Raw genomic sequence first — 26,229 nt, 5'->3', positions numbered from 1 at the left:
GCGAAGTTCAGCTGCAGCTCGCGGCCACGGCTGTTCATAGTCTCAGCGATCACTTAAGGTGACATAGGGTGATTACTTTTAAATATGCTGTGACCACAAATTAATATACGGGTTATTTGAGACTTAACAAGGCCTCGGTGTATTAATTTGTGGCCACAGCATAATTAAAAAAATAATCGCCGTGTAGGGGCTCAGTAATCACTTACAGTGGGGTGAAAAGCTGTACTGCATGAAAATGAATTTTCCTTAAACCTAAGCAGTGAGTAAAACTTTTAAAAGGCAAAATAAGGAACAGATCGGTGTGATGAGGGCCCAGGTAAAAGATCGTCAATAAAAAGCACGTTTATGTGCACTCTGAGCAGCACTAGGAAAAAGTTATTCATTCTGAATTAATGTGTAATAGTTTAGCACTTTATGCAGTTATAGTTCTGCACATTTGCTTAGGATTGAAAACCAGTCCATATATGGAAACTAAGCTGCAAAAACAACCCGTTCTGAATTCATTGTTTTTGTGACATCATGAAAACCCACCTGTTTACATACCGTACATTCACCCACAGCAGGTTAGCTGCAGTCAGAGCAGAGCTCATGAACATGCATCGGTCTTTATCTAATTTTTTGGATATGGAGTGGATTGTTCCATCTTTGAGCTGTCTCAGGTCCCTTCTTGCTGTTGATGGCTCCGCCATGACCCATGACAGTCAGAGGCCCCTGAACCCTGGCCTGATCAGTAACCTATTCTTGGGCAAAAGCCAGTCAAGTCTTATAGCACTTCATCACATAGGAGGAGGGGGGGAGGGTGAACAAAACAAAAAACACCACAAGTTACAAAAGTTTAGCATTTTATTTCCACAAAGTGTCCCTTTTCACTAGTTAATCGAATTCATTGTAAACTATTATTTTAGAATCTTACAAGAAGTAAACCCAGTACATGCCAAGAGGTGATAAAAATGGATAAAGCCTAGGACTAAGCCCTGGACTAGACTGAAAGGCCAATGAAGACCCATCACTGTAAATTCACTGTAACATCTTGCACAATAACTCAAGGGAAGCCGCAGAGCATGAAATCGTATTCTTGTGTTTTAAACAGCTTGGCTATACATGATGACACAACAGAACCAAACTATTTTTAAATGCTCCAAAAACAAATTTAATAAAAATGTGAATTAGCTTGGTATAGAGAAGTTATAAAAAGTGCTGTGTCTATACAACTTAAGACAACTTAAAATACTTTGATAAATCAGATAAAAAAATGAAAGGAAAGATTTAATAAAAGCAGGGGGAAAAAATTACTCCTGACAGTGAAAGAAACTAAAAAGAAAGGATAAAAACAGTAAAAAAACAGGGCAGAAAAAAAAAGTTGGGTCAGTGGCGAAGACGAGTGCGGCGGGTACGGGAGATGGGCGTGGTCACTTTTGGTGTTTCATTCTCCGTCATGACAGCATCTAGAAAGAAAGAAGCCCACATAGAGAATGAAACCCAATCAAAATGATTAATGATCAACTACTTTAACCCTCAGGTTGTTAAAGCACTATTTATACTTGTATCTGACATCACTAGTCAAGTCAAGTCAAGATGCTTTTGTTGTTATTCCATTTATGTACAAGTACACAGGGGAGTGAAATTACGTTCCTCCGGGAACAACACGGTGCAACAACGAATAAAAAGTACAAAGTGCAAACGTGCAGACAAAAAAAAAAAAAAAGCTAGAAACAATACAATAAATATGATAAATTAAAGAGACACAGTAAACAGACAGGACAGTGCAGCACTGACAACACATTTCTGGACATGAGACGGTGAGAATAAGGTGCAGAGATATTAAACATGCTGTGAGTCACGCAGTCAGATAAACAAACAGCAGTTACTCAGGTAGTAAAACTTGAGTAAACAGTGTAAACAGTGTTAGCAGCAATGTTCCAGATAACTACGTGAGCTAAACACATACTACATACGCCAGCAGTCCGGGCTCTGAGCTGCGTCACAGCATTACTGGTAGTGAGAGTTCAAAATTCGAAAATGGCTGCCTCCTACTGACATGCTTGCTCAGAGTTTTGGAGTAAATTTGGAGAACTTCTAAACAAATATTCAACCTGTAATGTTTTCTTCACCCCTCTATTCTAAATTTGAGGCAGTTTTCATGCAAAAATTCAACCAGCAAACCTTCCCCAAGCTGGAAGGGTAAAGTCTAGCACATGAAACCAACTTTTTAAACTTCTGCTAATGCAATGGCTAGCATCATGCTGAGTAATGAGGGAGAGGGGGGGGCCATCCTAACCAATCCCAGTTATGCTCTTCTGGACTACTGGCCAAGGTTGACTTTAGTAAAATGGGATAAAGCTGAAACTCTCAGTGGTATTGTGTCTTAATTACAGACAGTATGTTTAACTTTGGTCCTGCCCTGCACAGCTTCAACTATACTGAACCTCATCTGATCCAGCTCATCATGCAATTTTCAAGCCTGTTATGAGCTGGATCAGTGTTATGAGGCAGGATTATCACCTACAGTCCATAGTAACCTTAGAAAATGATTCATTTCCTGTTTATATATTAAATAACTACTAAATGCATGTTACAGACCAACATGAAATGCAGCCTAAACTTCACAATGAGAAAATTAAAGTCATAGTGAGAAAACTCTAACCTTCTCTAACCTTTAGAACCCATGGTTATAATTTTGCAACATTTTCCTCAAATGTACCCCAGATTAAAATGTTTAAAAACACCCTCCTTTTAAAAGTCAGTGGCTTCTTGAAAACAGTTTAAAAGAAAAAAAAAAAAAAAAAAAAAAAAAAAGAAAAAAAAAAAAAAAAAAAAAAAAAAAATCAATGCTTGGGTGTCTGAGGAGGCTACAGACCATCAGCTTATAAAAGTGAGACTAGAAAAGAGACTTTTAATGTAGAAATCATGACGGACAAGCGGAGGCCCAGAGGTTAAAAAAATAAAATAAATAATTTGAGTAAACATTTTGCAGTAAACATACATTTTCTTTTATCCATGATCATGATTTCATTCCCACATTCAAAATTTTGTCCTCACATTTCTTTTAATGTTCAATTGTGCACACATTTTCTTTACTTTGTGGATAAGTTTTTTAATTTGTGATCATGTCTCGCTTTCTTTTAAATGTGGTTGTTTTATTTTTAAAGGAACATTGTTTTTTTAATTTGTGCACGAACAAAATAAATCTAGTAGATACAGGTCGTGTTATTCCACAAGTAACTAACAGCTCCATGATGTCGTCTGGTGGATTTTTAGAAGTTAGACTGATTAAATAATGAACAGAGATGCTTGTCAGGTCTGATTTTGATTCGAGTGCGTTATGAGGACACCGTAGCTCCTCTTCACAGACTTTTCAGTACCTTTTGCACAACTTGCTGTTCTCTAACAAGGAGCTTAACGGCAAGGTGGTGGTGGTGTCACAGTGTGGGCAGGTGTGTCTAGTCAATACAGAACTGCCCTACACTTTGTGAATGGTACAGTGACAAACCCATGCTATTTGAATAGCATCATTAATCCAGTCATTGTGCTCCTGCATGAACAGCACAGGCCTAATTTCATCTTCATGCACAACAATGCTCCAGCTCCAGCTCCTGAAAGCCAAATATCCCTAACCTTTTTTGAATACTGCATGTCTGTTAAATATAATTATTAAAAAGCGGAGTTAAGTGAAGATTGTGACTGAGTTTCATACTCACGAAGTAAAGAAAACATGACCACAAATAAAACCAGAATAGAAGTCAAGATTTCTAGATCAGACTCAGAGACCACCAAGAAGTGATTGTGTAATCAGCCTCAACCTCTGAGCAAATAATACATCTTCAAAAGTAAAAGCTACATCTTAAACTGTCAAAGACTAAAATGGCTGTGAAAGGGTAGGAGTGCAGGCTCACCTTCTTCGTCTTCTCCCTCGTCACTGCTGAAGGTAATAATTTTTTTGGAGCGAGCACGAGACTTTTTAGGAGTCACCAAGTCACTTTCATCCATTCTTGACTTCCCACGCCCTAAGATAGTGGGGGAGAGAGGCAGAATGTTAGTTCTCAATGTGAACACAGTACAAATTATGAGCTTCTCTAGGTGCTGATGTTTCTCTGTTAGGTCTGCGAGCAGTTGAGTCTTTATGAGCGCAAGAGTGAATGTAGATTAGGCAGAGAGACCATGAGAAAAAGCATAGGTTAGGGAGTTACCTCGTGTTGGTCTGCGAGCGCTCTTGGGAAGTGGTGTCTGTGCTTTCTCACTGTGTGTCTGTTCTTCTAGCTGCTGTTCTCGCTCCTCATTTTCAACATTCTCCAGACCTTTAGTGTGCACAACTGTTAGCTTCTTCTCAAACTCCTCCACCTGAGCCTGCATGGCAAAGGATAAACAATGAGACAATACGTCACAAACAAACTGACTACTTTCTACAGAGCGATTTTCATTGATTACTGAAAAACCATTTACTTTAGTTCTGGTTAGGGCTGTCAAAAATCAACATTCAGGGCTGGGAATAAATGGTTGCGTTTTTGGGGAAACCGAATGTTTATAAATAAATAAAACTGGTTATTATATACACTAATATAAATATCAACATTTTATATTAAATTTTAGGTGAAAATTATTGCTTAGGTTCCATCAGGTGCATCTTGAACAAGACAAGAAATTAGCAACTGAACGACTGAAGTGTGTGTGTGTGTGTGTGTGTATACACGTTGCATATAGTACCTTAAACTGGGGCTTTGCTCTGCGGCGGAGTTTGGCCATGATTGAGAGCAGAGGCTGGTACACTGCATCTTCAGCAAGCTTGTCACTGTAGCAATCCCAGCACTCCTGCAGCTTCTTAAAGCCCCGCTCACACATTGAGAGCAGGGACAGAGAGACAGCCAAATCTGCCCACTGACGCTCTGTCCTGATAGATACAGAGAAAGAAACAGGGAGAGAGAATGAACAATTATTGCTTTGGCTCAGTAGCTTTAAAAAGATAAAAATGTAAAAGAATTTTTATTTTTTTTTAAAATCAAAATCTCTTGTTTAAAATGAAACAAACTTGAGTCACACACGTATGAACAATATGGTGACAAAGGAGGTGAATAATTTAGTTTCTCACTTTGCAGTTCTGAAACGCTGACAGAGCTTCTCCACCAAACTCTCTGTCTGTCTTTCTTTGGTGATGTAGGAGAAGAGCTGCCTGTAAGAGATAATTTAACAATTTAAGTAAATAGTTTACTGACTACAAATGCCAGATATCAAAAGAACACTCACTTCATAATGGTGTTGAAATCCTCTTCTTTCATCCCTCTCTCTGGATCTGACAATCGGCTGATAATGTCTGGCAACAGGTTGTAGATGGCATTATCCTGAAAGAGAAAATATTTGAATGAATACACTTCTCTTTTTATCCCTTTGTGTTTAATGTGGATAAAGATTTCTCCCCACAATAAACAAGTTCTGAGTAACATGTTTATTCTTTAATTATGCATCATCTCACAATTTAGCTGTGCACCCAGATTTCAAATTGTTTTAAATAGTGTTTTGTTGTTCATACACAGTCATAAAATTGTACCCAAGTACTTTCTTGTACTGATTTCCCAGTTTAGTGAAAAATCTTACTCTGGGCTGTGTTAAAGAAATGTCCTGTTTAGTCCTAAAATATGAAAGCTCAAGATAATTTTCACCAATTTGCATTACACAGCATTTTTTAAATGTAGTTATTATTTTGCAGCACCTTATCAAGTTAGCTAATCCTAAACTACAAGGTGAATTGTTATATTCATTTACTTGGTAACAGATACATGTCCACAGCTGAAATGTAAACACAATCAAAATAACAAACAAAAAGGTCAAGTTAATCAGCTACACAGTCAACAGTAGAAACAGATGGATAAAACTGAAGCTAGGACACCGCTGGGATTATTTTAGAGCAAGGGTGCTCAATCCTGGTCCTGGAGTGCTACCACATTGCAGAGATTACCTCCAACCACAACCTAACACATCTTCTCCAGGTAACGAAGGCCTTCAGGGCCATTGGAATATGAGACCCAGGTGTTTTGGATCTGGACTCTCCAAAGTGGTAGATCTCCAGGGCCAGGACTGAGCAAACCTGTCCTACAGTTAGGATGCTGTCAAGTTAGAATGCTTCTGTAATATTGTTTTTTTGTCTGGAGATAAGGTAATTAACTTAAGAACCGTTATTCTGTTACCGCTGCTATCCTAAACTCAGTCCTAACTAAATTTGTCATGGTGATGGAATAGATAAGATTTGAGAGTTATGTCTGTAATACAGCCCAATGTCACTAGCAACTTAAAAGCATTTGATTATCAGATTTATAAGCCAGGCTGATGAATTATTTAGCTACCTTTGCAGAGAGCTCATTGAAGAAGTTGAGCGCCAGGCTGGTGATGTGTGGCTCAGGATCAAGCAGGAGCACCGCAACCTCGCTGACTTGACCTTTGACTTTCATAACATCCTTCAGCACCAGCTGGGTCAGAACTGTGATGGCAGTCAGACGTACTGATGCATTTTCGTCGCACAACCTGCACAGACACCAAATTACCAATGTGTTGTATGGTGGTTGCTTCTAGCATCTTAGAATGGCTTGTACATTAGGCATTCAGGCAGCCAAGCACAGACAGACCTATATGCCGGTCCCGACCTGACTTTGTTAGGCAAGGTAACCACAGTACCTGGCATACAGGTTGGGAGTCCATGGTTCCAGAATGTTGGGAAAACGAACAGTCAGGTCTCCAAGGGCAATGATGGTGTTTGCTCTGACAACTGGGAGAGATGATTTCTCCAACACGGTGAAGAGTAGACGGATATTATCCTTGCATACTGTTGGACTGGTAAGACGGAGGGAGAGGAAAAGGGGGGGGGGGGGGTAAATAAATAAAAAAATAAAATCAGGAACAAAGAACATTTAATTATAATTAAAACAGTAATTGCCAACCATGTAATATAACTCAAACACCAGTTTGAGTTTTCTGACATGTTTCAGACTGGCTGAAGTGCACCACATAACACAAATGTGTGTTCTTTGCATTCTCTGATTGGTCAAAAGTTTGACAGGGACACAAAGACCTATTTATTTTAACTTCAAAACAAGAGGTTTTTGTCCTGTGGGCCATGTGTCTGCCTGTCTGTAATTCATTCATTTATTTATAAATGGATTACAATACAGATAATTTAACCAAACAATTTTAAATCTAAATAAAATATACAAATATTGTTGTGATGAATGTAAAATAAGTCCTTTAAATTGAACTCATGTTCACAGTCTTAGTGCAGTCAGTCAATGTAAAATGTTTTACTTTTCCATTGTGCAAAATGTATTAGTCATTGATCAATGGTTACAGTTAGGATCATTGAAAAGAAAGATCCTGAGGCTTGGCCACCTATAAGTAAAGCAGTTACTCTCTCTCAGATGGAGAAAACCAAACAAAGCAAAAAAAGGAAATAAAAACAGTGAATAGCATGTACTATGAATTTTGGCAGACCACAGTTCTGTTTGTTGTTTGTTTCAAACAAGGTAGATATGAAGGCACCTCATGTTACACCGAAGCAAGGATCCCTAGTCTTTTGTGCAAAGGGCGAGTGTGGAGGTTTTCACCCCAACCAAGCAGAAGAACATAACTAGTCAATTTTTGAAGACAGACCCACTGATTCAACAGGTAGAATGTGATGTGCTTTTGCTTGACTGGAATGAAAACCTGCAGCCACAGAGACCTTGTAGATAAGACTGGTGACCTCAGCACTAAACTACAGTCATACAAGTGTCTTTTTTTCCTTTTACCTGATCATCATATACTGGGAAAGAGCAAGGCAGGCAGCAGTGGTGAGCTGTGTGTGAGAGTATCGTCCAGGAGAACTGCAGACCTTCACCAGCAAAGGCAGGAACACACTTAGCATGTTCCCATCTTTACATGCATAGGGAGGAAGACCATATTAAATAGAAGCAAAAGTTTTACCACAGCAGTAGAAGTGATCAATCATGATGTACATTAATAAATTAAATTACTAGATATAAATGCCAGGTGAACAGGTACTGTATTTAAAGGGATCATATAATATTCATCAATACTGTCACATTATAAGGATCATATAAAACAAGTCCCTATATTTAAGGAAAAAAAAAAAAAAAAAAAAAAAAAAAAAAAAAAAAAAAAAAAACTGTACTCACCAGCCAACAACTCTGTTTCACAGATTTTCCGGATGAACTCTGCCTCTGTGTCCTCTGCTGAGGCCCCAGTCAGCCCAAGCTCCTCCTCTACACAGCTGTCATTGGCATCCTATAGCAGGATGTACAAGTTATTAGTGAGGACTTCAGGTGTTATGAATTTAAATATGCTTCTGTGATACAAAAAAAAAAAAAAAACCCTGTGAAACTCCGGCTTTTAACGTTTAATGTTAGCGTGTGCTAATAGTCACACCACACGATTAAGAGCTGATGACTAGGAATAGGGCAAAGCATGGCATTCCACAATCATCTATATGTGGCCTTTTTTTTTTTTAAATACAAAAAATTAAAGTGTAAAACCTCTCCCCTATGTAATACTGGTAATGTTTTGCCTGGAACATACAGTATTTTAAACACATGAACCTGACAAGCCCTAGGGGGCACTTGCAACAGTAAAATCATATGAATAGGTCTCAATGTTTGTGTGCTACCGTGTTTTATTTTCTCGTTGGATGCACTGTGATTTTTTTTCTAAGTGTATGCGCAAGCGCTTTCCGAGAGCAGTTCAGACCAGTAATCTTACTTTCAGTTTTCTGTAAAATTTGATTAAAAAAAAAAAAAAAAAACAATATATACAGCCCTGCTCACAGCATCACAATATAATGCAATGTACTGAACTGTAACCCCTGTATCATGACACATATATCATATCAAGTTCTTGGTAACCCACAGTCCTATAGAATAGGATTGTGTTTTTAATCAATATGGGGTTAGCCTAGGGTTTTACTGCTTGTTCTACAGAATGTTTACAATGTTTACTGATAAGGCAGCACCTTGGTGTACTCTGAAAGGACTAAAATGTGAGATATTCCAGCAAAATGTATATTAACCCACCTTCCCATAAAACTAGTTACGTTCCAAAAGGGTTTACCCCCCCCCCCCCCAAAAAAAAATCCCAATAATTTGACTAAAAAAAAAAAAAACAAATAAATAAGTAAACCAATAAACCAACCTTGTTCTTGCCAACAGGTCCTTTCTCTTTTTCCTCTTTCTCCTCCTTCTCTCCTCTCCTTCTCCGAAGCTCAGTACTCACACTCCTCTCTAGGTGAGACACCTGCCAGAAGGCCACAGCTCCACACAGAGACAACAGCTGGGCCAAACTCACACAACACACTACACACACGACAAAGTTCAGAGAGAAATAAAGTCTTTCCCCTTTTGAGAGATCACTCCTGAAGCTGTAATACTACTATAGGGTGTGCTTAACTATGATCTAAGGGAGGGCAATTATTATTATTATCTTAATAAATCATGTCACAAAAAGCTTTTCTCGGTTGATCTTGGAAACTGTCTGCACTTCCACAAAACCAACTTATAAAATATGCTCACCATTTTCACATATTGATAAAATAGTATCTTGAGTGATGCTCTATTTCACCATGTCTACCCCTGTCATGATCATCTTGTAGACCTGGCTCAAACCTTTTTTTAATGAGCTGGTTCTAGAATATAGAACTCATCTAGCTGGATCAGGTGGGGTGGAACACCTAACCTCTGGAATGACCAAGCTTTTACAAAATGTTGAAGGTCCCCTCATCTCCAAACTGTGGCTAAAATCTCAAACCAATTCTAGATGATTAAAACAACAGAAACAAATAGGCCAAGAATAGAACACCCCTGAGGAAAACCATGTCTCTGCTTTACCTTGCTGCTCAGAGTCCTGAGACCCTTCTGACATCTGTGACTGGTTGGGCTCCCCACCCTCCGTAACCTGCTCCAACAGGAGTCGAGCGGACCGCTGAAGAAGCCGGGCACATAGTTTGTCAGGTGACTCAGCCAGAAAATAGATGAGACGAATGGCCTGCTCCATGAAAGTCTGCCAGTGGGGGTCAGACAAAACCACTCCTATACAGGACAGGGAAAAAAATCACTGTCTATACAGTATTCCTAAGGTTAAGATTTTAAACAAACCGATATCAGATGGGTGCATAAGCATATAGCATACCATCAGCAATGGCCTGTGTCAGACAGCTGAAAAGATGATGATCCACAGGCAGCCTGAAAGGAACTCCTTTAGATTGCTGAAACACAAACCAGGGAAAAGTCATGAGTAACTGAAAAACAAGTCTTTTTAAGATTGCTTAAGAACTTCAAGGAGTTTGCCCAATGCTTTTTTTTTAGTAAGGTATACACTTCTACACTTAGGACAACAAACGTCTTACTGGTTGACCACATCTGAGGTAATGAGAAAGTTGTTTAGTTAAATTTTTCACCAATTTACATCATGAAAATCCAGATTAACTGGTAGTACTACAGGCACAGACTGATAATGCTTTCAGCCTATGTCACTCTAGAATTCTTCATTTTGCAGGTGCTGCATATACTTACTCTGACATGGTCAGTAATATTAGTGATCGTGATGACTGTGTCTCTTGCCAACAGGTAATCTTCAGTCACCTTCTCTCCCAGTGCCACAGAGCAGAGTGTGTCCAAGTTGCTGAGCACCACCTCCCTTTCAGCACTGCACGAACAGACAGACAAATTAATAAACATGCTAGAAATATCAAGGAGAATAAAGTACAAGGGACTCATTTTGAGTGAAATTTATGGGCATTTTTCACAGTGGTGTGCAAATGTGATTGTAAAGTGAGGCATCAAAGGGAATAACATTCAAGATTCAATGGGCCTCATTCACCAATATCTTGCCATGTTTTTTTCTTAAATTTGTTCATGAGAACATCCTAAGAAAAAGTCAGACTCCTAACATATTGTTAACACCTTTGTGCTCTTGAGTGCGCATAGAGCTGGTCTTACCTAAGAAACACGTCACAAAACATTGGGGAATGTCAAAATCTTAAAAGTGAAAACGGCCTAAGGGGGTTAAGATCATTTCTTCTGAACAGTTTGTGAATGAGGCCCACTGTGAACATGCAAAAATTATGATGCACATGGCTATAAATGGCTTTACAAATCAGTTTTAAAAGAATTGTCTTACAAAAATAACATCAGCCATTTTGATTGGCACCCTGTTGGTCATATGCATCTTCTCTGTTGGATTTGAGCTGGATAGAGCTGTACTTGAGGACACTGAAGTGACCTCCAGTAATTTAGGATCACTGAAAAGTCATTTTTGCATTGCAGTTAATAGCATTTTTAAGGTCTGCATCTTACCGTGCTGCCATGCCCAGCAGCAGGACTGCAGCTCTCTTATGCAGTGCAGAGGTCTCCCTCTTCCCTGAAAATCTCTCCCACAAAACCTGCACCACAGATGCCTGCAAGGCATTCTCATTGCTGAAAAACTCTTGCACCTAGAGACAGATCAGAGAGCATGGTGTGAAACTGCAGTGCAGTGCCGTGCCTCAAACAATACCTGATGTACCTTTAGCTGTGTGCTTTATTTTGAGCATTTCCCAATCCTGGTACAGGACTCTCAGGTTCTTAGTTCCATTCTCACACTCAGCTTACCAGATATAAATGGCCATATCTATGCCCATAATTAGCTTTTATATTAGTTTTATAGTAGTTACCAAATTCATAGCAGTTACTGATCAATACGTATTAATACCTGAATAACAAACCTAGGGTTCAAGAGGTGTTCTAAAGCAGGGAAGGTTTGTAGCAGAACGTAACTCCACAACCAAGATTTGAAGATTTGAGGACATTAATCTTTATAAACAACATTCAAGGGGGGGGGGGGGGGACAAAACAAAACAAAACAAAACAAAAAAAACAACAACACACAACATCGGTACTCTGAGGTTTTCTAACCATGATGTGTGCATCCTAGTAAGTAAACCAGTTACTCACTATTTCTTCCAGGCACTGGATGGTTCCCAATGAGGCATCAACCATCAACTCAGAAAGACTCTCCACAAGAGTCTGGGCCTTGGCTCTAGTCAGAAGTAGACAGAAAAATGGGGGTGGGCACTGTTTATGGCACTGTTCTACAATGGTCTATGTGGTCTCTAACCCCCTGTTCTGGAGAGATACCTTCTTGCAGAATATAGCTACAACCACACATCTGCTCCAGCTAATTAGCCTCTTCCCAAGTCTGATTTCCTTGATTCAGATGTATTATAGTTGGGTAAGCGGTGGAGCCACTTACTGGATACAGGTCAGAACTTAACTCGCCAGGACCAGGGTTGGAGACCAGTGAGGTAGAGCATACTCTCATTTGAGAGACGGTAGTTTCTTAATCAGACAAACACACCCTTGCAAATGATAGAGATCACATACATGAGAAAACAGACAGACTGAGAGGCAAGTCTCACCCACCTAGTGCTGTCCCCCTGAGGGTTGAGGTAGAGGCGTCTATATGCCTGTACCACAGCATCTTTGACTGCAGCATCAGTGGACCAGACCAAAGGCAACATCTTCCTTACCCCACACACGGAGTCTGCTACGCTGAACTCGCGTGCAGTAACACAGAACTGCACTGCCTCCTGAACCACTGGTTAGGACAGAAAAGATATAGTTTCAGAAAGCTACTTTGAGTGTTTATACATGCCAACATACCCATATAAGAGAATTTTAAAGCATTTTTACTTTAAAAAGTCAGAGTCTGCTAATTTCTATCTATCCAGTTGTATGTAAAAGTTTGAACACCCCAGACACAATACACGTTTTGTTGGGTTTCTAAATAAAAATAAGTGAACGTGCTATAGAGGACAAACATAAATTACGTTTTTATGCTAATTTTAGAGCAAATGGGGGAGGGGGGGAGGGTAAAATATTTAAAAAGTGCCACATAATCTTTCAGGCCACATAGTGTCCTCCCCCCCGCCAATATGCAGGCATGTGTGTGTATAAATACATGTTTTCTCTCATGAAGTGTACAACAAAACTAGTCACATTAAGTATTCCAAAAGAGCATATTATTAACTAATAATTTGTAGTGCTTTTTGCTAGAAATATAATAACTAAATTACCTGTAGTGGTTTTCCAGTAAAGCATGTTGTTAATGACAGCAATGGCTCTCTCCACCTGCAGGGCAAAGCTCTCTGTATCTTTGAGGTACTGAACCAACATCTCCTGCTTTTTCAGTTCATTTTCCTTCCCCTCATCTGCTGCTTTTCCTCCTTCCTTCTGTGGTGTGGGAGGCTGATCACTCGCTACGGGCTCTGATGCCTGGTTCTCCTCAGGACCTTGGACAGGTAAGAAATTACAGTCAGAGCTCCTGAAACTGTGCAGTCACACAACATATGAGTAAAGAAGCAGTAGTGAAGCATCTGAACACACTGAAGTAAATATCTTGTAGTCATAACCTTAAACCAAATCCTAATCCTAACCCTTGTGATTAGTGCGAAGTACAATTATTCAGAAGATAACATTTTGTATGGAGACAGAACATCTGCGTTCTCCTACACAAGCACTAAAAAAATAAATAAAAACACTTTAAATTATCAACAGCAAGTTCTAACCAATGACCTCTGGTCCACATGTATAGTCTAGACTACTATCAAACAAAAGTCTGAAGCTGTATTTTAGATTGATCTGTTTGAATCAGAAAATGATATACACAGGGAAATTCACTCAAAAGGGGCCCTGAATATTCTGTAATAACTCTCTCTCTAGGACGTAGCAATCTAAACAATGTGCAAGGTGCACAGTATATGGAGCTCGAACAAGCCGGGATGCCCCTCCTTGGAGCGATGAGGTAGGCACCGGACAGTGGTAGTTACATTTCAGGTGCCTGTCAGAAAACATAACTTCCAGCATCGCATGTAATGCAATCGATTATATATACATATTTTTTTGGTTCAGATTGCTTCATCCCAACGGGAGTTACAACAGAATACTCTATCGAGTGCATCTCCCTGTATTAGTGCTTTTTGAATGCTAGAATAAACCAAATAAAATTTTATTTCAAGTCTAGCATTCAAGGCTCAAGGCCGCTAATACATGGACGCTTTTGTACTCACTCCCATGCTGTTACCTTTGAAGAGAGAAGCAAGTGTGCTGAGAAGAGTGTCTTGGTTAATATCCGACAAGGCGGAGAAGAACGGAGACTCAGGATAAAGACCGTGGGCTCGCGCACACAGGCAAACAGCTTGCCTAAAAACAGACACAAACATTTGTGCAATTCACAGAAGAGTTTCAAATAATAAAATCAATAACACACAAAAACTGTTGCTTACTGTACTACACACACAAACACGTCATTTTACAAGGAACATCTGCTTGTTCCTACACTCATTATGTATTGTAAAAGCTCCACTTATCATATAGGAGCACTTTGTAGTTTTACAATTACAGACTGCAGCCCATCTGTTTCCCTGCATACTTTGTTAGACCCTTATCACCCTTTTCTTCAAACAACCAGGACTACCACATAACAGGTTGGACTGCAGTGGCACTGACATGGTGGTGGTGTTAGTGTATGCTGTGCTAGCACGAGTGGATTAGACACTTCAGTGCTGCTGTAGTTTTTAATCACCTATTGTCACTGCCGGACTGAGAATACACCACTAACCAAAAATATCCAGGCACTGGATGACTGACTGCGATCTTCATGCCGATGTGCAAAAACCAATTAATCAGCATTTTGGGTAAAGAACAGACAGAGAACTAGAGAGGCCTAATTACTGTTAAACAGCTTAGTGTTTTACACTATAGAAGACGCAGCTGTTTCCACACAAATCATTGAGCTTTATTGAAGGCCGTATTAAGCTCCAGTCTTGACCTCACATATGCCTTGCTACCTCTAACTTGCACAGCTGCCAGGGATAAAACAGATGCTCTCTTCCTGAACTAAGCATTAACACAAAAGCATGGGCTGTTGAGAAGCTGTGTGGTCCTCCCTGATGTAACATTAGCAGTCTTAACAATCCATCTGCAGTAAAAAATTAAGAAAAAAATAAAACAAGCTTAAGTGACTGGATACTACTCTAGAGCAGCTATGTTACTTCTAACCTGGAAAGAAAGCTCTTTTGACCCTCGTCTACGGCTGGTGTTCTCAGAAAAAGTTAATGAATAGTACTGAATAATATACACAAAATGTTTCTCACTTTTACTATTAAAACACCGTCATACCGTCATAATAGGCCTATTGCGTGTGATGTTCGCAGTATTTCCTGTATAGCTTAAGTTTTCCTGTGGTTAGCCGAACTGTGAAAACTATCAACAGAAAACGCATTATTTTTAAATGTGGAAAGCGCAGGGCCCATGGGTTTAAAAACCAATTGTAGCCTGAAGTTTTAGAAGAAGCTCATAATCTTGTTTGCATTATCGTCTATTAGAGGCAGACAACCCAAATCATAAGATCCATTTTGTCCCATCTCAACAATAAAACTAATAAAGTAGGTGGGTTGTTAAACATTTGTAGTAAATGTTTCAATAAGCAATAAATATAAATTAATATTAATAATCATATTTTCAATTAGAAATAATCATTTTCAATTAGAAAATATTACACTAATTACTTTTAGATATTGCCCAACAGACAGTGAGAAAAAGTGTTTAAAAACTCCAGCTACACTGCTGCATCTGATCCACTCGTACTTGCACACAAATTTTGGTAGATAGATATCTTTATAATATATCCCAAATCTATTAGAAATAGAAGCCGCATACTGCTTGGACGCCTAATTTGCAATGCAATTTGCAGACTGTTGCCCACAGCCCACAAAAGAAGAAGAAGAAGGGGAAAAAAAAAAGAAAAAAAAAAAAATTCAAAAAATCTATTTCAGTCAAGATCTTTGTTGCAAATTCAAATTCACTGCTCACAAGAACTTTGAAAACCGAAATATTACAGAAATCGCTGGCATTTTGTACAAAGACAGAGACTGCTTGATGTGAGCAGCTGCAGCAGCAGTAAGCAGGGCTACATCACATAAGCAGCATTTTAGCTGTTTAAAGTTAAATCAGTTAAATTCCATTCACTTCATCAAAAACTTCATCTCTGGATTGGCTGAAAAATTACCACAAACTTCTGCTGTGTTTGGGGGAGAGGAGAAATTCTCTCTCAAAACTTTTCCCTTCTATAGATAGAGGTTTGCATGCAAGATAGGGGTGCATTGATTTTTCGACTAAAATCGACAATTAGTTGGCAAGTAATTTAGTAGTCGATTCGTTTGTGACGTCATTACACATCTTCCTTGCGCTCACTAGGGACATTTTAACATTTCCCTGCAGAGGGGAGTATCTGCTCTCAGAGGAAAGCGAGAATCTTACAGGAGCACAGAGAGAAACACGGGCTTGACTTGTTTCAATTAAAGATCTGTAGTTGTAAAATTTTGTTGGAGCAAATGTAGACAGACGGCAGAATGCACAGAGCACAGACTGCACTGTTTAAATTTCTTTTATTTGCTTGATTAAAGGAAAACGTATTTAGTTTTGTTATATTTAATTGCTGCTACTTTGCAAATCCTTGGTTATACTTTTTTTTTTTAACAGGAGAAACACTGGAGTTTTACTTTTTTGTCTTTTGTACTAGCAGGAAAGTTTAAACAGTGAATTTTTGAATGTTACTCATCTTTATTGTCTTCATTGTTAGTTAGCAAATGCCTAAAAACAACCACAAGCTAAATTTAAAAGGGTCCAAATGATTATTCATTTCAGTAATTAGTCGTCTGTTGCAGCCCTAATGTAAGAACAATCAACAAAATTGTTCCCTGCCCTTTTCCATGTAGTTTAAATATCTGATATGTTACCTATATTTATTATGTCTGAGGTACTGGGCAATTTGGATAGCAGTGTCTCGGTCACTCCTGTCCTGTACACCCTCCTCCTCCTCTTCATCATCCTCCTCCCTTTCTGCATCACTTCCAGCCTCCAAGTGAGATCGGACTGTGTGCGAAACCTCCGGCTCCATTGCAGCCCATAGATCAGCTGCTGAGATTACAGCAACTGACACAAGATATGGTGTTAAACATTAAATCAGGAAGATGGTAGGAAAAGAATCAAAATGTAAATGGTAATGGTTTTATCTATGCGAATAAAACACACAAAAAAAAAAAAAAAAAAAAAAAAAAAAAAAAAAAATCACTGAACTGGTCTGCACCCTCAGATTACCAAAGATAGAGTTCATAGCTGACTGAATACAACAGAGGGCCTGAGAATCTGTGTCCGCACACGCACACACGCACTCACACTATCAGCACCTCCCACTTTCTCCCCTACATTTCTCTGAAGGAGAGTCTGAGGGGCGGAGCTTTGTGACTGTAGGCAGGCCCTTACAACAAAGCAGCCAATCTCCACTGCCCTGTCAAGATTACCAGCCAAATTGGAGCACAGAAAAACTCAGACTCTCATCCAGTGAGCTCACATTCGCCTTGGTATCATCACTGGGCAACATGCACTAGCACCAAGTAAAGAATTAAACAGACAAAAAGGTATGTACCTGGTGCTTTCTCACTCATGTTCTCTCTCATCTCTTTGAGTTTGGCCGTTTCTTTTTCAAGAGGCTTCTTTAAGTCCACACTGCTCAGCTGAATCAGAAACTCAACATTACTTACAGATGAGAGAAGGAGTTAACTTCAGTAGCCACATCAGACAATATCAGTAGGCTGACAGGATATCGGTACTTGGTTTCACCATGAGATTTGATTTGATTCTGGTTTTTTTTTTTTTGGACGATTCAGAACTACAGTATGTGCAAGAATTTAAAGAGGATTTTTTACACAGCTCAAAACAGGCACATTGTGTCAGTAATAATTTTAGCTGATTAACTGACATACATATAATTACTGTTAAAGATTTGTCTTTTCTTTATTCATTATATGAAACCATCAAAGGAATCTTGCTTCTTGGCTACTTACATAGACTGAGCTCTATAAAACAGGCATAATTCACTACTGCTCTCCTATGTGATACAGAAGTCAAACCTTTCGTTGTACTCATAAGAAATGACGTTCTCATATTTACCTCAACCTAACAGATGAAAAGCACCCAGTTATCATCCTGTTTGTTACGAAGTAAATGTGATTGTGAAAGCTAACAACTGTAGAAAAAAATTCTGGGCAGCTTAAATAATTGCATTTGGTAGGTAATAATTGTAACACCCCAACTCAAGAAGTTTGTCTTTAGTTTTGGCAACAAAGAAGTGAAAACTACTGAATATAATTATGATCATTTATAAACGATTACAATGTTTCAAATCCGATGCAACTCAATCATTCAGATCAGATCAATGCACCACAGTGTAGATGAAGATTTAAAAAAAAAAAAACAAACAAATCAGTACATGCTTAGAGTTTACCTTACAGCTGTATGGATTATGAGCGATGAAGGCAGCCAGCAGCTGGATGGCACTCTTACACACAAGGACTGATTTATCACCAAGACGACCAACAGCCAACTCCATCACTTCAGTGTATCTACATAACGGCAAAGCCTGAGAGAAAGAGAGAGTGAGCAAGAGACAGAATGACTGTGTTGCTTCCAAAACACAGAAAGTGTTTTATTTTCAGAACACGGACACATACCTTGCTGTTGACAATTCGGCTGTACACCTGCAGCACCCGAGCCCTTACATGAGAGTGTGCGTCGTGAATGTGCTCCTGAAGCGTGTCAAGGAAACGATCCCGATCTGCTCGGCCAGAATCGTCCAGCTTATCACCACTTAACACGCGTACCAGCACCTCCCCCAACACCTCACAAACTGCTACACGCATACTCGCACTCTGAGAAAAAATTAATTCTAATTAATCCTCCCATCATACTGTCACCAGAAACACATTCACTGAAAGCTCACCCTTAGATTACTGAAGATAAAGTTCAAAGCATGCTGGATAGTTCAGAGAACTGAGAATCTACTTGCAAACACATACACATATGAACGCTCACCCACATAATGGCAGCACTCTCTCCTGCTTTTCTTTACAAAAGAGTTGAAAGGAGGAGAGCTGTATGTCTATAGGCAGGCCCTTACAAAACAGTAAAACTCCACTGCACTCAAGATTACCAGCCAAGACCAATGCAGAAGAACTCTCACCCAGCGCGCACATTCACAGAAAGATGTACACATGCAAGTTTTAATTCTTCATTTAAGTGTCTAAGTGCAGCGGATGTTGAGCATAACAGCCTTTGCCTCTCTTTACCCCTCCCTCTATGCCTGTGAGCAATTAAATGATGTTGGTAATCATTTTTCTATGCTTACCTCTCCCTCCAGGTGTGTAAGGAGCACACTGATGTTTGGGATCATGGCTTCAGGAACTAGAGTACTGAGTTCAGACAGGAAACTAGAGAAGGCCTTCACTCCAGAGCCCTCTCTGGCCAGCTCATCACTGGTCTTCTGTCCAATCTCTCTGGAACACAAGCACACAATATACAATGAATATCACAACACATGCATCTCAGGACAAATTTCACAAAAATCAAACATAAGCAAATTCTTGCTATGCTACTTTTTTGGCATGAATAGTGTTTGTTTAAAAAAATAAATAAATAAAAAAGAAAAGAAAGAAAAGAAACCTCTGTGGCATTTAGAATGCTGATTCCTGCACAGTCATTTGAAGGATTACAGCAGAAAGCACATTTTACCTCATAATCTCTCCTACAATGGCCTTGACTCCATATTCAGAACTCCAAGCTGAAACCGCCTGTGCACACACCGAGGAAAGCTGTTCGAAGTGCTGCAGCAACTGAATCACCTTTACACATGCTCCTGCAACACAGACATACCACACAAAACACGTTTGGTAAACCATGCCTATATATGTATCTAATGATGCTATCTATACCAGTATTTATGAGTACTTTTAAGTGCAGTAACTTTTAGCTCATGGCAAACCTGTGCTCTATTGGTTAGGGTTTTGTGTTTTATATACACTGCTACACAGTTTCACACATGAATAGTGAAAGAACATGAAAGTGAGCGTAACTACTGTTAAAGAACATTCAAGCTAGAAATGAATCATATTTCTGCGATTAGCTCTCTGAGATGCTATGTGGATTGATGTAATCGTGCTTTATATTAATTGTGCTCTGGCCAGTACACTGGTGTGAATTACACTCAAGTCCTTAAGAGCTTCCTCAACATTATTTACTAACTAATTGATACAGTAGTTTTAAAATTATATATACATATACACACACACACACACACACACACACACACACAGAGATAAAAAAAAAACTATTAAAAATATCATTAACACTTTCTTCTGTATTATATTATCCTTAGTAATGTTTATGAAGTCTACTTCAAGATTAATACTGGCAAAATTGTCTGTACCTCTGGTGTTGAATCACTGCACCTTTTGTGATGCATATTGCATTGTGTAGTCGCTGCCAATAAACTAATGTTTATAAACTTGACCTTAACCTTCCAAGTGCGTTCCCGCATGCTACAAACCCAAGCACTGTGTACAATGGTGTTATTATGGATGTGAGTGCATGTTTACTAACCGAGCATGTGGTTATATTTCTTTACCATCACTCCCAGCACGTGGATGATGGCATCACGTGTGGGTTTGTTCTTCATGTGACCGATAGTGGGATTCTCCAACAGCTTGTAACAACAAAAGGTCACACAACTACACGAGAGAGAAAAAAAAAAATGCACAATTCCAGACTAAACAGTCATCATTGTTTGAAGAGAGAAAAAAAAAACAAGATAAAGATGACAAAAACAAACCAACCAGCAATTTAATAATTGCCATCAATAAGAAGATGTTGACAAAATTGGTGAATAATAAAGATGTATATCTGGTGAGTTAAGCTGACGGCCTATGGGTAGTAGATAGAGGGGGAAAACAAAAAAAAAAAAAAAAAAAACAAAAAAAAAAAAAAAAACACCTCATTGTAAAAGTGTGAGAAGGCTTAGAGACACACCTGACAAACTCTTCCTCCACCAGAGAGAGATTCCAAAGAGAGCGGATATCCAGCTGGAGCAGCTGCGTCAGGCATTGCAGCACTGTTTCTCTCTCACTGTCCCACTGCTGCAAACCCTTACCAGATGCCTTCTCCTTTTTTCGGCCCTGTAACACACAAACAAGTTTCAATTACATTTATTTCAGCTTTGCTTTGCTGTAGAAATAGCTAAAAAATAAAAAAGACAATTTAACACTGACATGCTTAAACAAATTTACTGTGACAGTCACTTAAACTCCACTTAGGCCTGCAACACTGGACATCTGCCCTAGGTATGCTGTTCTGTGTTGCACCACAGTCAAGATACATGAGCTGCATCACACAGTCAAGAGGTAATTTTCTGCCAGTGGTTAACTGCCCTCAGATTACCAAAGAACAAGTTCAAAGCTGTGTGACTCAAAGAGAAAAGTGACTCTGCACTCACTGACTGACACACACACAGAGACACGCTGTAAGTTACCAATCACTTCCCAGAACCCATTTCTTTGGGAGAAGGCAGCACTCTGATTGGTCACTAGGTGTACTTTAGGTGGGCCCTTACAACTGAGCAGCCAATCTCCACTGCTCAATCAAGATTACCCACCAATCAGTGAGCACAAGAACACAATCTCTCAGTCATTCAACTCATGCGTGCCATAGTCTCATCACTGGGCATCTTTCCCCAAAACGACATACAATTGATGTACCAATGTGCAACAGGCTGAAAGACACAATTTCAAATGACTGCCAACATTGCAAGCAATACACCAAAGCCAGCTAGGATTATTCAAGTACAACCAAACTAACTGGTCCTCACTAGCCTTTCATTATTAAATAACAATTTCTAACAATGCCAGCACTGTACCTTGCTGGGAGCGGTGACAATGCTCTCCCTGCATGAGTCACTCTCCAGGTTCTCTGTCAGTTTACAGAGCAGAAACACACTCATTTTGACTGCATTCAGTTGCTGTTTGCGATCTGCTGCTGACAAAGTGCCGGACATGAGGAGGGACGGCAGAGAGACAGACAGGCCCCTGACCACTGAAAACACACAGGAATAAGTGGTGAACCATAGAAATCTATCCATTGTATTACGACAGAGGAAATTTCAGTCACGAAACCAACCTTGTATGAGAAACTCCAGGGTGTCCTCTTTTAAAGCCAAATCCACTGTGCGACAATGCCTTTAAAAGTGAAGGTCAAGCAGACATTAAACAAAGCCAGAGGAAATAAAAAGCCAACTTCAGCAACAGAAACAACAGCTATATATTGCAATTAGATGCAATATAAAATAGAGGATAATGAATAATGGAGGTACTCACTGTAGAACACTGTACATGGTGTCAAAATGTTCCAGTATGCAGACTGGGCCCTGGCTCCTCAAAGCAGCTTTAAAGCCTGAGTCAGGAAAAAGGACAAAGACATCCTGTAATGAACTTCAGGCTTGTGTTGGGTTATTTTAGGCAATTGTGTATGGCCATGTTTAAGGTGCTTATATGATTGGTTTCGTTTATATATATAAAAAATAAATCACACACACATACTGATCGATAACTTACCCACAGTCTCACTCAAAATTATTCAACCCTCAAAGTGCAAGGCTTTTTTTTTTTTTCAATTTGATGAAATTCTTCCAAGCAAGACTTTAGCAAACCATTAAAAAAGGTTTATTACTATATGTTCAAGTGATTTTGTAAACAAAGTTGAGTTTACTGTAAATGAATGAATGTCCATGTGCAAATCAATCAATAAATAAAATCACTTTATATACTACAATTAACACTTCCAATAGGTGCTAACAAGTTTTTGACACCTTTCTACTGAAATCTTTGCCCATTTCTCACATCCAAAATCTCCCAGCTCATTAATGAATCTTGGTTTCTGTGCCACCACAGCTTTCTTTAAATTCCAGCAAAAATATTCAACAGGATTTAAATCCAGGGACCACTCAAGGACATTCCAGGACTGATCCCTGAACCAATCATTGGTTGAATTGGATGCATCATTGGGATTACAGTCTCAGCTGCACTTATTTTATTTATTGTATTGTATCTTATTGTATTGCATTGAATGGCACAGAGTTCTGCGTTCAACTCTGTTTCTTTTTCTCTTGGTGTCTGCAGTGACATATTTGTTTCTAGCAGTATCTGAGCTCAAGACTGTCTTTTTCTCTAAGCTATTGGTAACTAGCAAAGATACTTTCTCTAGATTGACAAAGCACTTCTTGTAAGTCGCTCTGGATAAGAGCGTCTGCTAAATGCTGTAAATGTAAACGTCTCACTGGAAAGTCCAATTAGATTAAATAAAATAATCCCACAACCAAGGCACGAAAAAGAATGATAACTGAGGACAACACATTCTTGCCTGGTACGTCAACAAACCCATGATGCCAGTCAAACATAAGAATGCCAGTTCTTGCAGCAGCAAAATAAATATTGTAGCTGTCTTTTTTTTTTTTTTTAGGTTCAATGAAATATTTTATTCTCTGAGCTTTTGTGTTGCTCCATTTTCTTTGCTCCTGAGCTCAAACACCAGTACAGGTGGGATTTATGTATTCAAAGCTGAAGCAAACTGTCATAATAGCATTTCCAAAGGCTTAATTGTGTTGTAGCAAAGTTTTGTAGCTTCACGGACTAGCAGTGATTTAAAAACCAGCAATATTAAATGGGGGTTGAATCATTTTGAATGCAAGTGTACATTTGATCATCTTCAGTAATGGATGAGTACATTCTACAACACTCAGAACAAAATAGCACCATTTCATCACTGTTGAAACAAAACTTATTATACCTAAAATGGTATTTTGGCATATAACGGAAAAAATGTTTTTCATTCTTAGCGGAAGTTAATGTAACAATACTTGATTCCAAACAATCCGGGACTATTCAAGCATGTCCATTCATCATTATATGTTTACACAACTTAAATTAGGGAGAAACTGTACTTAAAGATATAAGGTTTTGTCCTGACAGTGACAATATGCACTTTACGTCATACAGAAACTAAACTAAATATTTTTATATGTGACACTACATGCCTTTATATGCCTGCCACTACACATAGCATTAGTCCATCAACAGCTACTTTTTTCTACAAAACAGGTCAGGCTATACACAATAAGAAAACGAAATCACACATAAAAACCTAAAAAAAAAGGAGCAGCGGGAACAGATAAGAAATAACATGTTTCCTAATCCATACTATATACTTACTGCTGAGATGAGAGGGCAGTTGTTTAGGAGACAGCACATCCTGTACCACATACTGGTTGATAGCTCCTGATTTTAACAGGTCATCCAAAGAAACTGGAACAACGAAATCCCACGACATGTCTGCCAACATAGAACAAAAAAACAGACAACTGAGCTAACTAACTACAACTTAACGGCTCTGAAACAAGACTCCAAAACAAAACAGCATTCCCACTCATCCAGAAACAGAAATGACGACTAACTTACTGTAACTTAACGTAATATTCGTCGTTTGTTCAAACACCACAGTAGAACATCAAGCTGTTAAAACAGCTAGCTAGGTAGATAACCTATAGGTTCACTAACGTTAACCTACATAGCAATGTGACCATCTTATCTAAATGAGGTAACGTTAGTACAACTCGCGAAGAAAGATTTTTCCGTTAGTGGTATAGTTAAGTTCAGGCAGGAGGAAAGACTCCGTTAGTAACGTGAGTTTCGTCGTTTGGCCTAATTTAAGTTCTCAGCTCTGGGAAATGACTAACTTACCTGCACGTTGTTAGCAAGCTAGCACATGACACACGCTATATAATAATAACAAAATAATAACCAAACGCAGCTTAGTCAACTTAAGAACGTGTATTTAACGGCTATTTCGGTAAATCAGTATCAGCACCGCTAACATTAAAAAATAAAATCGACTCAGCTACGCTAGTTAGCTAACCTAGCTAGCTTTATGTTCAACGTTTGACTGCGAACGCCAAGTCGCGTTAGCCGATTAGCTACCAAACGTTGGCTTATAAACTCACACAGGGAAGCAAAACTTCCAAAATCCACTAAATCGAACACAACATACCGCTATAATCGCCTCCAGAGAAATAACTAACACATATCACGCTCCTCTGCGTCTTAACCCGCGGGGCGTCGGTGTGTCTGTCAGACCCGCCGCTCTAACGGCTCAACAACAAGCTTTGAATCCACCAACTCGCGCGCCAAAGGAAGTACGTCATCAGCCCGCCTACCCAACCATAATAAAAGTAGAAAATGTTCATCGTTTTATTTTAACCGCAAAATATTTTAGTGATGAAACCAAATTTCCAAACTGAATTAAAAAATGTAGGTGCTTAAAATAGAAATAGAGCATTGGATTATATCTGGATTATAAATGATAAGAAATACCCGGAGCTTTGCAACACGTTTTGAGTCCCCCAATGTCTGGTTATAATTGTGATACGATTTTGTTTAAATTATTTTGTATTAATTATTCATTTTAATTATTTCTTTGTTTTACTGTATTTGACTTATTATTATTATTATTATTATTATTAGTAGTAGTAGTAGTAGTAGTAGTAGTAATATTGTGGCAATATGTGCTGTAGTGATGTGTTGTAATTGTCATGAATTGCATCCATTAAAAACTATGGCAGAACTAATAATAATAAAAATAATAATGTATAAAATTTTTGTATTTTAAATAAGATTTTTGCACACTTTAACCATTTAAACGCCAATTCCACTGGAAATCTGGACAAATATGTTTTCGTTTAGGGACTAGTTTGCTTTACAATGCCCTGTGTGTATCTCTCCTACCATGAATTGCTTCTAAGTGTATACTTTAGGCCAAAACTTAATCTCTAAGCTAAAACACTGTCTCCAACATCAGTAGGGTTGAGCAAAATACTTTGAAAAAGTAGTGATGGTTAAATACTGAATGCACTGTCCTAAATGTATTCAGCAACATTTTCCACAACAACACATACGTGTTCTTAGAGTAATACAGAACGTATATTTAAAAAGTACCTGGAAAGACGTTGCTGTAAATTTTATTCATTTCATGCTGTTCCTCGCTGTTACTAGTTGGCAGTTTTGTTTAAGCTATTCTTCTAATAATTTATTATTTTATGAAAAATTCAACTATTTAAATGAATGCAAAAATGTATATAAATTCTCATATATAAAACTCTCATCACTGCTGCTTCCATAATCCCCCTACTCTTTCAAGACCTAAGCAAATAACTGGCCATATCCCATGAACCAAATCTTGCAAATTTGACTTTGAAGCAAGTAGCTGTTCAGTCATCCCTCAAAGGTTTACT

At 38.7% G+C, this 26,229-nt stretch overlaps 1 protein-coding gene and 2 non-coding genes across 3 annotated transcripts; all 3 read right to left on the bottom strand.

Annotated features, from left to right (window-relative positions):
- Positions 1–825: 825 nt before the first annotated feature.
- On the bottom strand, positions 826–25,097 carry ncapd2 (non-SMC condensin I complex, subunit D2). Its single transcript, XM_017699182.2, has 32 exons — positions 24,990–25,097; positions 24,155–24,274; positions 22,265–22,340; positions 22,068–22,126; positions 21,808–21,983; positions 20,925–21,070; positions 20,499–20,626; positions 19,632–19,755; positions 19,249–19,396; positions 18,575–18,772; positions 18,349–18,483; positions 17,491–17,578; positions 16,802–16,997; positions 14,086–14,204; positions 13,079–13,294; positions 12,426–12,600; positions 11,958–12,042; positions 11,322–11,458; positions 10,539–10,671; positions 10,156–10,231; positions 9,855–10,055; positions 9,163–9,323; positions 8,154–8,262; positions 7,767–7,890; positions 6,661–6,816; positions 6,333–6,510; positions 5,239–5,333; positions 5,084–5,164; positions 4,702–4,885; positions 4,188–4,344; positions 3,894–4,004; positions 826–1,445 (listed from the first exon to the last, which is right to left on the bottom strand). Exons 2-32 carry the CDS (start codon positions 24,270–24,272, stop codon positions 1,366–1,368), a joined length of 4,170 nt encoding a protein of 1,389 aa, XP_017554671.2. The 5' UTR covers positions 24,273–24,274; positions 24,990–25,097; the 3' UTR covers positions 826–1,365.
- LOC119261668 lies at positions 17,149–17,440 on the bottom strand. Its single transcript, XR_005129159.1, has one exon. It is a non-coding gene; the product is annotated as a small nucleolar RNA U85 (small nucleolar RNA).
- LOC119261669 lies at positions 21,319–21,616 on the bottom strand. The gene has a single exon (XR_005129160.1). It is a non-coding gene; the product is annotated as a small nucleolar RNA U85 (small nucleolar RNA).
- Positions 25,098–26,229: the final 1,132 nt, after the last annotated feature.

The sequence above is a fragment of the Pygocentrus nattereri genome, chromosome 19, assembly GCF_015220715.1.
Source record: "Pygocentrus nattereri isolate fPygNat1 chromosome 19, fPygNat1.pri, whole genome shotgun sequence".
Lineage (NCBI taxonomy): Eukaryota > Metazoa > Chordata > Actinopteri > Characiformes > Serrasalmidae > Pygocentrus > Pygocentrus nattereri.
Note: the sequence above shows the minus strand (reverse complement) of the source record. Positions and strands in the feature narration are given on the sequence as shown.